Source organism: Rhinopithecus roxellana, chromosome 9, assembly GCF_007565055.1.
Source record: "Rhinopithecus roxellana isolate Shanxi Qingling chromosome 9, ASM756505v1, whole genome shotgun sequence".
Lineage (NCBI taxonomy): Eukaryota > Metazoa > Chordata > Mammalia > Primates > Cercopithecidae > Rhinopithecus > Rhinopithecus roxellana.
Genome location: NC_044557.1, coordinates 123,250,035 through 123,265,778, shown reverse-complemented (window position 1 = coordinate 123,265,778; position 15,744 = coordinate 123,250,035). Strand labels below are relative to the sequence as shown.

Here is a 15,744-nt window from a genome sequence, read left to right as displayed (position 1 = left end):
GGCTCCCCCTTCCCATCATGGCCTGAACTAGTCTTTCAGGTTAAATTTGGAATGCCCTTGGCTGACACGAGGGTCCATTCAAATGGCTGAGGGGCTTTAGAATTTTGTTTTTGGTTTACAAATGTAAATGCTGGTCAATGAAGATGGTAAGTGTGAAGAAAAGAGAAAAGCTGTGAGCCAGATGCTGTTGAAAAATTGAAAGAATCGAAAAGATTTCTATCAAGGAGCCTTTTAAAAGTATTTCTGATAGAACAGTAGTCTGGGCCGGGCGCGGTGGCTTAAGCCTGTAATCCCAGCACTTTGGGAGGCCGAGACGGGTGGATCACGAGGTCAGGAGATCGAGACCATCCTGGCTAACATGGTGAAACCCCGTCTCTACTAAAAAATACAAAAAACTAGCCGGGCGAGGTGGCGGGCGCCTGTAGTCCCAGCTACTCGGGAGGCTGAGGCAGGAGAATGGCGTGTACCCAGGAGGCGGAGCTTGCAGTGAGCTGAGATCCGGCCACTGCACTCTAGCCTGGGGGACAGAGCGAGACTCCGTCTCAAAGAACAGTAGTCTGAAATGGTACTGAGAAACGAGAACCAAGATGAGTTATTTTCTTCTCCTAGTCTTGAGACCCATTGCAATCTATACTAGGGAAGACCAGAAGGGAAGCAGTGTTATCAAGGGAAACCAAGAAAGCACCCAAGAAGTACTTGCAGAGAAGGTTAAAGGGGAGATTGTTCATAAAAAGACACAGGAAATTTTTTTTTCCTGTGTCCAAATATGTTCCAACGATACATATTTACAGACCAGGCCTGAAGGAAAAAGGTCAGGTTGTAAGAAAGAATAGTAATCTCTCTCATAACCCATAGGACAAAAGAAGAAAACACTGGAATTTCTATTTGTTTTTTTTTTTTTTTTACTTCACCTTCAAAATATATTTATGTGTGAATGCTTTAAAATGTACATAATAAAGAAAACTACAGTACATACATATATATATAAGTACACACACGCACACACACACACACACACACTTTTTTTTATTTTTTTGAGATGGGGTCTCACTCTGTCACCAGACTGGAGTGCAGTGGTGCAATCTTGGCTCACTGCAACCTCCACCTCCTGGGTTTAAGCGATTCTCCTACTTCAGCCTCCCAAGTAGCTGGGATTACAGGTGTGAGCCACCATGCCTGGCTAATTTTTGTATTTTTAGTAGAGATGAGGTTTCACCATGTTGGTCAGGATGGTCTCGATCTCTTGACCTCGTGATCCACCCACCTCGGCCTCCCAAAGTGCTGGGATTACAGGGGTGAGCCACTGCACCCAGTCACAAATGTATTTTTTAAGTGAATACTGGAACATGTGCTCAAAAATTTATTAATAAAGGGACATAATCAAAAAAGTTTAGAAATCTCTGTAATAGTGGTATATCGTGGGAGCAGGAGAATCATTATGCTAGATAGGGAAAAAGAGTTACAAAAGGAGACTGGATAGTCAGTCTCTCATTTTCTGAGTAGAGCTGTGAGCCAGATGCTGACAGATGCATAGACTGGGACCAAGGGATGCTTTTAAGGTTTCTAGTAAGACAGAAGTTGTCTAACCAAAGGTTAAGGTATGCACGTACGCATGTGGAACTTTACTTCTAACTATTCCTGGATTTTTCTGGTATTTTACACTGCATTACTTCTAACAACAAAAAATTACCTTACAGAAAATAATGTGGGATAATCATCTCATGTTTATGGAATTCAATGGTCTTACCAGTGCTGGGCCCAACAGACCACTGAAATGCTCCCTTTAAAAAAAATTAGCTTTCTATTTAAAAATCATTGTAGATTCACATGCAGTTGTAACCAAGAATACATGGAGAGCCCCTGTACCCTTACCCAGTGCTCCCAATGGTAACATTTTAGGAGACTATAGTATGATATCACAACTAGGAAATTAACATTGACACAATCCACCAATATTCAGATTTCACCAGGTGTACATGTAATCATCAATGCAATTTTATTACATGTAAAGGTTCTGTACTGGCCATCACAGTCAAAATGCAGAACAACTCCATCACCGCAAGGATTCCTTATGTTGTCCTTTTGTAACTCCACATATCCCTTCTACCTCCCTCCTTTCTAGCTCTTAGTAAGCACTGATCTGTTCTCCATCTCTATAATTCTGTCATTTCAAAAATGTCATATAAATGAAATCATACCATATGTAACTTTTTGGGACTGGCTTTTTTTCATTCAGCATAATTCCCTTGAGTCATTCAAATTATTTTGTGTACCAATCACTCATTACTTTTTACTGCTAAGTAGTATTCCACGGTAAGGATATACCACAGTTTGTTTAACCACTCAATGGTTGAAGGACATCCAGGCTGCTTTCAGTTTTGGGCTATTACAAATAAAGCTGCTATGAATATTTCATTTCTTTGGGATAAATACTCTGTGTCCCAGTGACACCCAGTTCTCAGTGTGCATTTATGTCCCTTGAGAGAACCCAATCATCTCAATTTGGGTAGCTGGCCAGAGGTCAGGCAGCTTGTTCAGTTGCCAACTCCTAGACTGAGTCCACCATTCATTTCCTGGCAGTTGTCAACAATGGAATCCCCAAAGCTTTAAAAAGGTAGGCAAAACCCAAATGGAATCAAGACTATTTAGTTTTATTTCTAAATCCCAACAAACCAGGCTCCACCTGAATGTGCTTAATTGCCCTTATTTCCTGTTATTTAATGCCAATAGATAAAAACTTAAGGGCCATAATCAGGTTATAAAAATTAATGTGATCAAAAGAGAAAAATTTAAGAGCTGACTTAGAAGCAAACCTAGACACATTAAAAGACTGAAGTGAAATTTCTGAGTAAAAATAAGAGTTACGATCTCCAAATAGTGAAAAAACTAAGGTTGGCTTGGGAAGTCATGAGTCCAATTGGGTATGATCAGATCATATGACCACACAAAAACAAAACACATGCAGAACATATACATCTTTTCTTTTAGGAAATGTATAGTACTGCTTATAAGCATGTTACAGATGTTAACAAAAACCTACTTTCCCCAGATAATTCTATCTACTTCTTCACTATTTCATTGTTTTTATATTAACTGGTCATTTCCTCTAAACATGCTTCAAAAATGTGAGACATACAACATTTCAAAAGATTTTTATTACTCAGAGGTAATTCTCCTAGAATTCTGTAATGTAAAAACAGGTTGGCACCACGGTTAAAACCAGAAACATGTTCTATCATTCCTTTACATATCAAATAGTTTTTAAAACACTGGTATAATTTTTAAAGTTGTCAGTAAAACTGGTAAGAAAACAAAGGGTTAAGTAAAACTATATAATTTTACTATGACAGTATATGAATTTAGTGGACTTAAAAATTATATGAAAAATAAATTAATTTCCCCATTATATTGAAATAAGCCCTTTAAATCTATATATTTTCATTTTTCCAGTATTCTGAAAGGATTGGACATCTGATTTTAAATATTCTGTCTTCTGGAATATTCCAGTATTCTGAAATAAAAAATACTAATAAAAATATTCACAAAAAAGTAAGAAATTACATTTAAAAATATTTGCATGAAATCTAGTATATTGCTAATAAGGTAAAACTATAAACTGTCATGTAACATCAGTATTTTAAATAAATTCAAAATTTGAGTAAAATTTTTACTGTGCAGCCCCAAAACTCTCTGAAAAACATTTTTTCTAACGTTCTGAAAAGTGGCGTGCCACCCTCTACTGCTAAGAAGGAGTAAGAGTCACAAAGCAGAAAAACCAATTCTTTGCTCAACTATTGCCACCTTGTGGCTATGAGATGATTTATATGCCATAGCACAGCTCCCAATGGCCTTAACAGATTCTACAAATTTATATTGTCTAAGTGACATAAGAAGGATTAAGGTTTTAAAAATGGAGGGAAAATGGTACCTGACTTAAATGGTTATAAAAATGAATGGGACGGCCGGGTGTGGTAGCTCACACCTGTAATCCCAGCATTTTGGGAGGCAAGGGCAGGCAAATTGCTTGAGCCTAGAAGTGTGACAACAGCCTGGACAATATGACAAAACCCCATCTCTACAACAAAAAACAAAAATCAGCCAGGCATGGTGATGCACACCTATGGTTCCAGCTTCTCAGGAGGCTGAGGTGGGAGAATCACCTGAGCCGGGGGACAGAAGTTGCAGTGAGCCAAGTCTGCACCACTGTACCCTAGCCTCAGCAACAGAGCAAGACCCTGTCTGAAAAAAAAAATTTGGTTGCTACTCTAAAAACAAAACAAAATTAGTTGAAGGGAAAGATGCATAAACCAATATTAAAGCTAATGAAGCAAATAAAAGAAAAGTAGGTAACTGAGCATGGGATGACTATGGAACCTACAACCTCCATACAGACAGTGGCATTACACTTAATGCCATTTAACTTTGGTTCCCTTTAACTAGTAACCTCAGTGTGTAATAGGATAAGAACTTCATGATGCATTGCCCTTTATTAAATTCCTGGCTGCAGGGAAAAGTTCTCTGTAAGGATAATATGCATGGGCTCTTACTGAACATCACTTATTTCTGAGGTCCACATATAAGTAAGTCTACACTTTTAACGACTATAAGAACTAAATCAGGGCCGGGCGCGGTGGCTCAAGCCTGTAATCCCAGCACTTTGGGAGGCCGAGACGGGCGGATCACGAGGTCAGGAGATCGAGACCATCCTGGCTAACACGGTGAAACCCCGTCTCTACTAAAAAATACAGAAAAACTAGCCAGGCGAGGTGGCGGGCGCCTGTAGTCCCAGCTCCTCGGGAGGCTGAGGCAGGAGAATGGCGTGAACCCGGGAGGCGGAGCTTGCAGTGCGCTGAGATCCGGCCACTGCACTCCAGCCTGGGCGACAGAGCGAGACTCCGTCTCAAAAAAAAAAAAATAAATAAATAAAAACTAAATCAATAGGTACAACTTGGACTTTCATCATATACGTATTTTTAAGTCTAATAATAGGCCATCTGAGATGTTATTTTTCATTTGTAATTATTCAGCCATCAAACTGTTTAAATTTCATTCCAACTTAAATCAGCAAATATACATTCGATCCCTACTTAAGTGTAAAGCATTATGCAAAGGATCAAGAGGGTGGACTGAAAATGGCCCCTGTTCTTCAGGAACTACAGCTAGAAAACAGGACAAAACAGGTTTGGAAATCACTTTACCATAATGAGAGCTGTGGGTATACCATAAAGGTAGTAAAACACAAAACTCCAGAACATTCAAAAACAGTTTCATCTGTTTGGTGAGATCACAAAGGTCTAAGAGAGGAGATTTTTACAACAGAATTTGCAGGCAGGGAAGCTAATTCCAGGATAAAGGGTAAAGAAATAATGATTTGTTTAGAGAACAGCAAAATTCATCTTCAAAAAGAATATTTTAAGCAGAAACCATTTTACAAATGAAATCTTACATACAATCCCAATATATACAGCGCAAATGTAGTATTTTATTATTTTAAGTGCATTTTATGAGTTCAAATTGACAGCACTTATTATAAAGTCAAAAACTGTCAACATGAAGTTATAATGATAAAAATCAAAAACTGAAATCAGGAATGAAGGATGATAATCCCAGTTCCCAATTTCTGTATTTTAATTGTCGAATATCAAGAAAATCCACCTATTACACCCCATGTGTAGATAAGGGGCTGAGGAAACAGACATTGTCATGTACTGTAAGTGGGAGTTCAGTACAAACAGGCTGTAACTCAAATTGTGTGTACACTTTTACCCAACATATAGCCTACAAATATACTCTCGTAAGTATGGAAAAAATGCAAATGTTCACCGTAACACTGTGTCAGAAAACAAAAACAAACAGAAACAACCTAAAAGTTCAATAATGAAGGCTTTCCTGCTTAAATAAATTATGCTACATCCACACCATGGAGTACCAAGCAAGTATTATGTAATGATAAGGAAAAATAGTCTTACTTAGGTAAAAAATGCAATTTTCAGCAGCAGCAACTAAAACATACTAAGTGCTTATTAAGTATCAGGCACTTGTGTTAAGTGTTTTAAATAATGAATTCATTTAATCTCATAAAAATCTCATGTCATAGGGGGAAAAGGAGATACACAGATACTAAGTAATTTTCCAAGGCAACACAGCTAGTAAATGGTAAAGGAACCAGGATTTAAACCGAGATTGCGTCACTGCAGAATTTACTCTTTTAACTGTAATATAGTTTAAAACGGTATTCATACTATGAACCAATTAATGTTTTTAAATATATAGTAATATTTAGCTTATACTTATATGTGTGTTAATATAAAACTCTGTAGCTAGGCATAAAAAACACACTCTCCAGCCTTGAGAAAGAAAGAAAAAGGGACTTTTACCTTTCACATAATAACCTTCAGGGCTATTTAAATTTTCTTTCTAAAGTAACCAAATACTACTTTTATAAAATTTGTAAACAATATTTTTCAAAAATCCTGAATACACAATTGGCATTCATTCATCTTGTAATCTCAGGAAACTCTTCAATTAAATAGGTCCAGTAACTTCAAAAGAGGTAAAGTCAGTTTTTTCACAAGTTGAATTCCTATCAACACCCAACAACTCCTCAAATTCCTTACCATAAATATGTTAGAAAAACACTGAAAACTTCCAATAAATACTAAAACTAAAACTAATGAGGTATTTTCAATTTCTTACTACTCTTAGAATTATTTTTACTCAATTATTCTGGATAGGCACATTCAACTGACATGCTCAAGGCTGTACTATTCTTGTACAATTGTTTGTGAACAGTCACACATATTACAATTCAAAGAGAGGCCAGGTGTAACTGAAGCTCAAATGTGCACTACATGTACTATTCATTCATTCACACATTTGGCAAATATTTACCGAATGCCCACTATGGGTCAAGGACTGTGCTAGGCACTGGGAATACAACAGAATAAGAAAGACAAGGTATCTGACCTCCTGAAACATATTCTACTGGGAAAACTTAGGAAAAATTTTATTCTGATGTGTCGCATGTTACTTTGGCACCACAAGTTAACATATTAGTGATGACGAATGTCCTTACATTTGGGATTAAATAGAATGGCATGTGCATGGTTGTTTTCTGGTGTTTATATTTTTGTTTGGCTTTGGGCTTTTTGCCATGAAAAAAACTTGATTTTATTGTCTCTTTGAATGACACAGCTCAACCTCTAGTTAGAGCATATACCACCTTATGTTTTTAAATAGCATTTTATATTCATTCACTAACAAAAAAAAATTATTTTTTTAGAGCACTTTAGGTTTACAGCAAAATTGAGAGTACAATATAGACACATCCCCATAACCCTCCTGTGCTGACACACGCATAGCTTCCCCCACTATCAACATCCCCCACCAGAGCGGTACATCTGTTACAAGAGATGAATCTACATGGTTTGATAAATTAAAGTTTATTATTGTTTAAGAAAACAATGGGACTTCAAAGAACTGTGCAACTGTGGAAACATCTCTGTGAAACTATTCTCAGGAAGGCAGAAGGCTGGAGAAGAAATGGCTGGGGCCACATAAAAGCTAAAATGCACTGAATAAAGCTTACTCTGTACCAGTCAACGTACTGAGAGCATGTTAAATGTATTATTTCACATAAACTTCCCAGTAACTCCAGTTGGAGCATTATCTCCACTTTGAGATAAGATAGCAAACGTAGATAGGCTAAGTAAGTTGCCCAGAGTCACTCAGTTGAAAGATGGCAGAACCTGGCAGCCTGAACTGAGCCTAAGCTTTTAACCCAAGCAGGGTCTTGAATGGCGGTAGGCCTCTGAAGCCATAGTAGAGAGATGTACCATTGTATATTTAATCTTGCAGGCAGTGTGAATGGAGATTTAGAAGATTCTCAAGGAGAACAATAAACAAATAACCTCATTAAGTCTGATCACAGAGCCCAACTTTAGGAAGATAACTTTGGTCCACAGTGTGTGTAATGACCTGAACAAGAGGGCAACTGAAGTCAGTGGTATCAATTAAGAAGCAGTAGGCCGGGCGCGGCAGTTCATGCCTGTAATCCCAGCACTTTGGGAGGCCGAGGTAGGTGGATCACGAGGTCAGGAGATCGAGACCATCTTGGCGAACACGATGAAACCCTGTCTCTACTAAAAACACGAAAAAAAAAAAAAATTAGCCGGGTGTGGAGGCAGGCGCCTGTAGTCCCAGCTACTCGGGAGGCTGGGGCAGGTGAATGGCATGAACCTGGGAGGCAGAGCTTGCAGTGAGCCGAGATCGCACCACTGCACTCCAGCCTGGGAGACAGAGCGAGACTCCGTCTCAGGAAAACAACAACAACAACAACAAAGAAGCAGTAAAGGGGTTCACGTAACTTGAAATGCTTCAAAGTCAGGAACTTGCTGAATGGAGACTACAACACAGCCTCCTGACACCCTCCTCCCCGGGGAATTTTATTTCCATTAAACCACGATGTCAAAGACTTGTGAATAAGAAACTGGTGAACTGTACATCAAAACCAAACACCTTTACCCATTATCTAGCAGAATTATGTTTTCTAAACTGTGTTAGACGGAGAACAACCACGCAGGGATCTTGCTGAGCCTGAGCTGACCTGAGAAAAATCTAACGGATGTGCTGGGACTGCCAGGAAACACCCCAGCCTCCTCCTGGAAAAACTGAACTGCCTTGGAAAGGAAAGGAAAGGAAAAGAAATTCTGGGGATTCTAAAACATCTTGGTTGTTTCCTTCATTAAACAAACATTACATTTTGAGTATCAAACACTTAAATGACTACACATGTGATGCTACAATTTTCACTCTTACCACAATTAACTCAGCAATTAAGAATTATTTTATGGGGGTTTCCGAAGGGGCTTAGAATGTGGTGTGAATGGGAGTGAAGTGTGAGTGAGAAATGTTAGGTAAGAAATAGAAAAATTCCTTTCCTATACAAATATTTGGAAGGGAGCACTAAACTTTGTTTTCAACCTTACTGCACTTAACTCTTATGGTCTTACCTTAAGGATGGATCTAAAATCCATTCCTTAGGTGGCTTCAGGTCAGTCATTACTATTCTGCTAGTCTTTTATGACTTCTCCATATATGGTAGAAAGAATAATGCCCCCTCCTCCTACAAAGACATCCACATCCTAATCTCTAGTATTTGTGAATATGTTACCTTCCGTGGCAAAGGAGAATTAACTTTGCAGGTGAATTAAGATTGCTAATCAGATGATCTTAAAATAGATTATTTTGGATTATCTGGGGAGGCCAACCTAATCAGAGTGATCTCAAAAGTAGAAGATGGCGGGCGGAGAAGAGTGGGGCGCCAGGCCAGGTGGCTCATATCTGTAATCCCAGCACTTTGGGAGGCCAAGGCAGGAGGATCACTTGAGCCCAGGAATTCAAGACCAGCCTGGGCAACATGGCAAAACCCCATCTCTACAAAAAAAAAAAAGCAAAAATTCGCCAGGAGTGGTGGTGCACACCTGTAGTCCCAGCTATGAAGCAGGAGGATCATTTGAGCCCAGGGGGTTTAGCCTTCGGTGAGCTGAGATCATGACACCACACTCCAGCGTAGGTGACAGAGCGAGACCCTGTCTCAAAAACCAACAACACAACCCAAAAAACAAAAAAGTAGAAGACAGAGGTAGAAGAGACGTTAACAGGCAAGGAAGAGATTCGCCCAGAAGCTACAGAAAAGGACACATCACCAACACCTTGATTTTAGACCAGTGCGACCCCATCTGACTTCTCACAGCCCTAAGAACAACACATTTCTGGTGTTTTACGCCACTCAATTTGTAGCAAATTGTTACAACAGAAAACAATACACTAATATGCCAGGCTTCTTCTAGTCTTTGGATTTCAGAAAAATTTTGACATCAGTAATTGCTACTAAAATGACCCTATAACCCAGGACACTGCCAGTCTTGTGAACTGTTTGGTACTACTTCCCAGGAAGAAAAATACAGAAATTGGGTTTATTTGTACATAATCCAATTTCATGTCTGCTGAGTTTAATTATTAAAAATTTAGGCTTGTATTTTTATTTCTTCCATTTCATTTATCTATAACTTTATGGTACTTTACAAAAGTACCGGCTGAGACAAATGGAGATTTTATTTTACTTTTTTAAAAAAGAAGACATTTACAAAAGCGAGGTGAAGAGCTGACAAGTTCAATCACTTGCCCAAGTTCAGAAAGTGATTCATCACCCAGTCATTAAATTAACAGATGTTTATCCAGACAGCAAGCTCCATGCTAGAGCTACTGTTTAGAACAAGACCCAGCAGAGCACAGCCTCTCCGTGTGAGTCCCATTCTCCTCAGCGTCCCAGAAATCGCCCTAGATCGCCTACCTAGCAGCGCTCCCCGCTGGTTACCCTCTCACCAGCATTCAACCCCAGCAAAACGCGCGCAGTGTGGACAGACCCGGTCTAGTACGCAAATGCCACACAAAAGGACAACGAAAGGAAGTAAAACACCAAGCACGGATTCTAGGGGCCAAGGGCTGAGCCACACTCCACCGCAACTCCGGAAAACCGGGCCCCGGGCCCCGGGCCTCGGCTCCCCTTCCTACGCCAGGCTCCGCCCCTACTCCAGGCCTCGCCCACCGCGTCGTCGGCGTAGTTCCCGCGACTCCCTCTCACCCGCCCGAGCTCCACCTTCTGCAGAAGCTCCGACTGCCGCTCCAACGCGCTCGCGAAACCGCCTAGGCGCTTCTTAGGTTCTGTGGCAGTGGAACTCCCACTTTCGGATCCACCCTCAGTGCCTACGCCCCGAAAGGGCCTGGAGAAGAGAAACACTCGCAGAAAATGGCTCTCGGCTGCCACAGCACGGGTCCAACACAGCGCCGCCATGATTTCTTTACCTCTGACCTTTGACCTCCCCGCCGCAATCGCGCAGGTCATGGGGCGGAGCGATAAGAGGTCCGCCCACCGGCCATAGAGCGCTGAAGGCCAACGGGATGGGGCATGCCTTTCATCTGGGAGTGGCGTGGAGCGGGAAAGACTTAAGCTAAAATTGGTGGGCTAAATAGTTGGAAAGGGGCCCGGTAAGTTTTGCGTTAGAAGTACGTTTAAGTTTCAGGAATTTCGCCTTCCTGGGCATCCGTTGGTCCACATTGTACTGTAAATTCGGCTAACGTGACCTTCGTTCTCCCGCCCGGCGGTCCCCCCTACACGGCCGCCAGCACTCGAGTTTGGGGTCTTCACTCAAATATGAGGGTCTCCTTGATTACCCTATTTAGAAGTGGAAGCCCAAATGCAGACTCTCTGGCACCTGTGTTTTTCTTAGTACCATGTAGCACTTTCTAATATGCACATATTAATATTAAATATTTAATATTTAGTGTCTACTCCCAACTTTTTAAACTTTGAAAGGAGGAACTTTGCTGTAGGGTCCCTAGCACCGGGCACAGATTAGGGCTCACTAAACATTTGCGAAACCCTGCATCCAAGTTTGTCCTTTGCCACTTCTGCGGCAGGTCCACTCACGCTACAAAAACAGTAGTTTTTCTGAAACGTTTTGACACCTCCAGATACCTGTTATCTAACTTAGGAGTTCAGAAGTTTTGGAATATCCCTAAGTATTGCACCACCATAGGCCCCCCATCCTCACTCTGGATTTACTTTCCCTTTTCTCCCGCAGTGTTAATTCCCAAAATTTACGCACCCTGTTCAAAACTGAGCCTAACATCATTCTTGAGGAAGTGTTCATTAATTAGCTGTCCGTCTATCTTTGACCCAGCAGTTTAATCCACAGTTAGGTTTATTTTGGTGGCACACACCTTTCCAGTTCATTTGCAAGTACTTATTTTTATGATCACAGACCCTATTTTAAGAATGCCTTGACTATGGATTTTAAGCTTTTCTGATGCTCTCTAATGGTGTAGATAGTGTAAGAACACGAAGTACACTGATCTCAGAATGGTGCACAATTGTATGAATCACATAAAATTATTACTAGCTATCTATACGGTAGTCCTTACAAATTCATTAAGGAGCCTACAATAAATTCTCCAGGTGAGTTCTCCCTCTTGGCACTTAAAACTGTTTATCTCCCGAGACTATTAATGGACTCTTGCCTAAAACAGTTTAGAATTATTTTCTACGGATGGTGCTACTTCCACTTTTCTTCAGAGAGAGTGTGGTAAATTGTAAAGAGCATGGCCAGTAGCCTTCAAGAACCCTCAGTCTGACTGGGCAGGGTGGCTCACACTTGTAATCGTAGCACTTTGTGAAGCTGAGGAGGGAGGATTGCTTGAGGTTAGGAGTCCGAGACCAGCCTAGGCCATAGCAAGAACCGGTCTCTACCAAAAAATAGAAAAATTAGCCTGGTGCAGTGGTGCATGCCTGTAGTCCAGCTACTAAGGAGGCTGATGGAGGAGGATCACTTGAGCCCAGGAGTTTGAGGCTGCAGTGAGCTATATTCCTGCCACTTCACTCCAGCATGGGCGAAAAGTGCAAAACTCAAAAGTCTCTAACACACGCCGGGCGTGGTGGCTCACACCTGTAATCCCTGCATTTTGGGAGGCAAAGGAAGGCAGATGACCTGAGGTCAGGAGTTCGAGATCAGCCTGGTCAGCATGGTGAAACCCTGTCTCTACTAAAAATAGAAAAATTAGCTGGGCATGGTGACGCATGGCTGTAATCCCATCTACTCGGGAGGCTGAGGCAGGAGAATCACTTGAACCCAGGAGGTGGAGGTTGCAGTGAGCCAAGATCACACCACTGCTCTCCAGCCTGGGTGACAGAAAAAAAAAACTTGTTTGTATCAAATGACTTCAAATTTGGCTTTAGTTCTGTCTCTGGTAGAGGATCAGAAGCATCAAATGAGAGGGACTGTAAAGAACTGAGCGAGTCAACAGGGGGATGTCTGCACACTTTCTCCTTGCCTATACAAGTGCCAAGAGTAGCATCCTCTGTAATAGTGATGTTTTGACATATGGCATCTTAAGGATTCTGATCCTGCTCTAACCACTCCTTGCTTTATTAAATATACAGGCCTAGCTAGGCAGCACTGCACACCTTTAGTCTCAGCTGCTTAGGAAGCTGAGGCAGGAACATCACTTGAGCCCAGAAGTATAGGGCCAGCCTGGGCAACACAGTGAGACTCCATCTCAAAACAGCCAAGGAAAGTGAACAGAAAATAGTTGCAGTCTACTGCTAAGTTCAAGCCTAATACTTTATAGCTACTGGCTATGGTCTTATCTATAAAACGGTGACACTGCCACATGCCTGAGTAAAGAGTTAAAGGTGATGAGTGTAAAATGCCTGGGCACTTAATGAATAGTAGCTATTGATGGCTAGGTGGAGGTGACCATGAGTTTACTAGAAATTCATGCCTCAACCATGTGTGCAAACCTAGAAGAAAGGATAGTGTCACAGGGTTCTTAGGATGTCGCTTCGCCAGCTGGAAACTTCCATGGCCTGCAGCACCTCTGCTGGAGTTTTCCTCATGTCTGCTGGGCTTATTCTGCCCACTCTGCCTGGCAGGCTGCGTTCATCTTGTGTTGCTGGCCCGGATCCCATACCTGCCAAGGGCAAGCCAGGCATGGGCTGGTGAGGGGTGTGTGAGCAAGTGAATGCAGGTTCCAGCCACTGCACCTAGCCAGGCACACTGGCTGCTGCAGCAGGGTGAGCAGCTACAGGCACTGGCTCTGTGCAAGGCTGCAGCTGGACCAGATGGACCACAACCAGCCTCTGCTGCAGGCACCAGTGTCTGGGCAAGGGAAACGTGGTAAAACCCAAAAGCTCGGAGTTGCCAGGAACCTCAGAGTCCCTAAGAGGGTGTTAGAGCATGTCCCAGCCCTGGCTTGAGGAGCCCCAAGGTGTGGGCTCCCGCTCTTCTTGTTGCCTGCAGCGTGGTGACTGATGGTGGTGGAAGGGGAGGTTGTTTCAGCTTGTTTATGTTACAGCTCTTTCAGTCCCACCACCCCACTCCAGCCCATGGCTCCTCAGTTGGCCTGGCTCTGCTGCTGCCTCCTGTCATGTGGGGCAGCTGTCTGGTGCCAGTGAAAGGCAGGAAGGCTATGATGTTATAGCATTCTCTAGCTCAGGGAATCCCAAGGTCTGGGTCCCCAGAAGGGTCACCACTCTTCTTTTCTGCAGTCTGGGAGCGTGTCACCACCCACAGCTTGGCAAGCCAGCCAGGAACATGTTACAGCTCCTTTCGCTCCCACTGTCCAGCAGGTCCCGAGTTCTTGTCCTGCATCCAGGAAGAATAAGGTTACATGGACAACTGTAGGGTGAGCAAGGCAGAGAGGAGCTTTATTGAGTGACAGAACAGCACTCAGGAGACCCCAAGTGGTCCCTTCTGCAGGCAGGTTGTCCTGATGAGTATCGAGTTTGGCTGAGTCTGGGGTTTTTATGTGCTCAGAATGGAGAAGAGTGGGCCTGGAAAAAGCACCATCCAATTAGCCAAAATGCATTAATAGAGTTCTCAGTCTGGGTTGTGGGCTCTACCTAAAACTGGCAGCCTGGCCCCCAGGCTTCAGGCTGTCCTTGGCTTGAAGGTGGGGTTTCAACAGGGACCCACCCCTTTCCACCTAGGAACCTGCCTCCTGCCATCATCAATATGCCATCCACAGCACCCAGGCTGTCCACACCAAGCCACCCTCAGCACCCTGGCCACCCTCCCGTGCTCACTGGTGCCCAAAGTCAGGACGGGGCCAAGGTAGCAGGGACCTGGCATGTCAGCGCCACCCTGAGGATGTACACACCTAGCCAGGTTGTGACAGCACCCAAGCTCAGCCACAACTTTGCTCCAAACCAGAGCAGGCACTTCCAGGCCTGCAGGGGCAGGGGATTTCCCAGGCCCCCAAGAGCACAGGGATGCCTGGATCTGGAGCTGCAGCTGGGCAGCTGCAGCTGCACCCAGGAGCACAAGCTCCTGCCCTGCCAACATGGTAAGGCAGGGCTCCTGCTGGGATCACCTACTGTCGGCCCCTCCCAGCCCTGCGGAGCATGCAGCCCCCAGCCATGCTTCCCTTGCTGCAGCTGGTGTCCTCGCAGCAGCTGCTCAAGGAGGGCCACCACCATCAACATGTCTGGAGATACAGGTTGGGAAGCTATTAGTATCACTCTAAAAATAGTCATTTCACCCATAGAAATGGATAAGATCATTAAGGGGATCGTGTACAAGATGACAACAGATAGACAATAGCATTTAGGAGCTGGAAGAATTCTAATACTGAAAAATAGTCAAAATGGAAAATAAGAACAGAGAATCAATTCTAGAACCCAAGGAGAAACTTTAAAGCATGCTAGAGAGTGGTAAAGTGAAAGATCACGTCCATTTACAAATATTCAGACAAAACTCTATTTGTTTTTTTCTATATGATAGAAAAACCACCAAATTAATAAAATAAACTACCAACCAACCTCAGTAAATAACATCAAAATTACATGAGAGCTGGCAAGAATTTTAGTTGCCAGATAGCATTTATTTAAGTACAAAATCCCACCAGGTGATAGCACATGCAGACCCTACCCTCTGAGAACTTACAAACAAAAAGTGAAAAGCCCCTTGGTTCATTTTGAGTCAGAACAATAAGGAAATTATGAAATCTGAGGTGTGCGGGTTTACTTAAAAGTGATAATGGTTTATATTAACTGTGGCCCACACAGGGTCTCTCTAATCCAATGAAAACAGGACAATTCCTATAGTCCTAGCTATTTGGGAAGCTGAGGCAGGAGGATTCCTTGATCCCAGGAGTTGGAGGTCAGCCAACTCTAAACAAACAAAA

General features: G+C 42.6%; 2 protein-coding genes across 3 annotated transcripts in view; both read right to left on the bottom strand.

Annotated features, from left to right (window-relative positions):
• The window catches only part of MRPS28 (mitochondrial ribosomal protein S28), a 102,002-nt gene extending 91,116 nt beyond the window's left edge, over positions 1–10,886 (bottom strand). Inside the window, exon 1 of one of the 2 annotated variants that reach the window (XM_010378489.2) lies at positions 10,661–10,886. In XM_010378489.2, coding sequence (XP_010376791.1) covers positions 10,661–10,855 — 195 coding nt within the window. In that variant the 5' untranslated portion in view covers positions 10,856–10,886. Of the gene's footprint in view, positions 1–10,645 lie in introns of both variants that reach the window. The other variant, XM_010378488.2, reaches the window with a different exon arrangement.
• Positions 10,887–14,268: 3,382 nt separating this feature from the next.
• The window catches only part of TPD52 (tumor protein D52), a 132,415-nt gene continuing 130,939 nt past the window's right edge, over positions 14,269–15,744 (bottom strand). Inside the window, exon 6 of the mRNA XM_030937562.1 lies at positions 14,269–14,392. Within this exon, the coding sequence (XP_030793422.1) occupies positions 14,372–14,392 (21 nt within the window). The 3' untranslated portion in view covers positions 14,269–14,371. The remainder of the gene's footprint in view (positions 14,393–15,744) is intronic.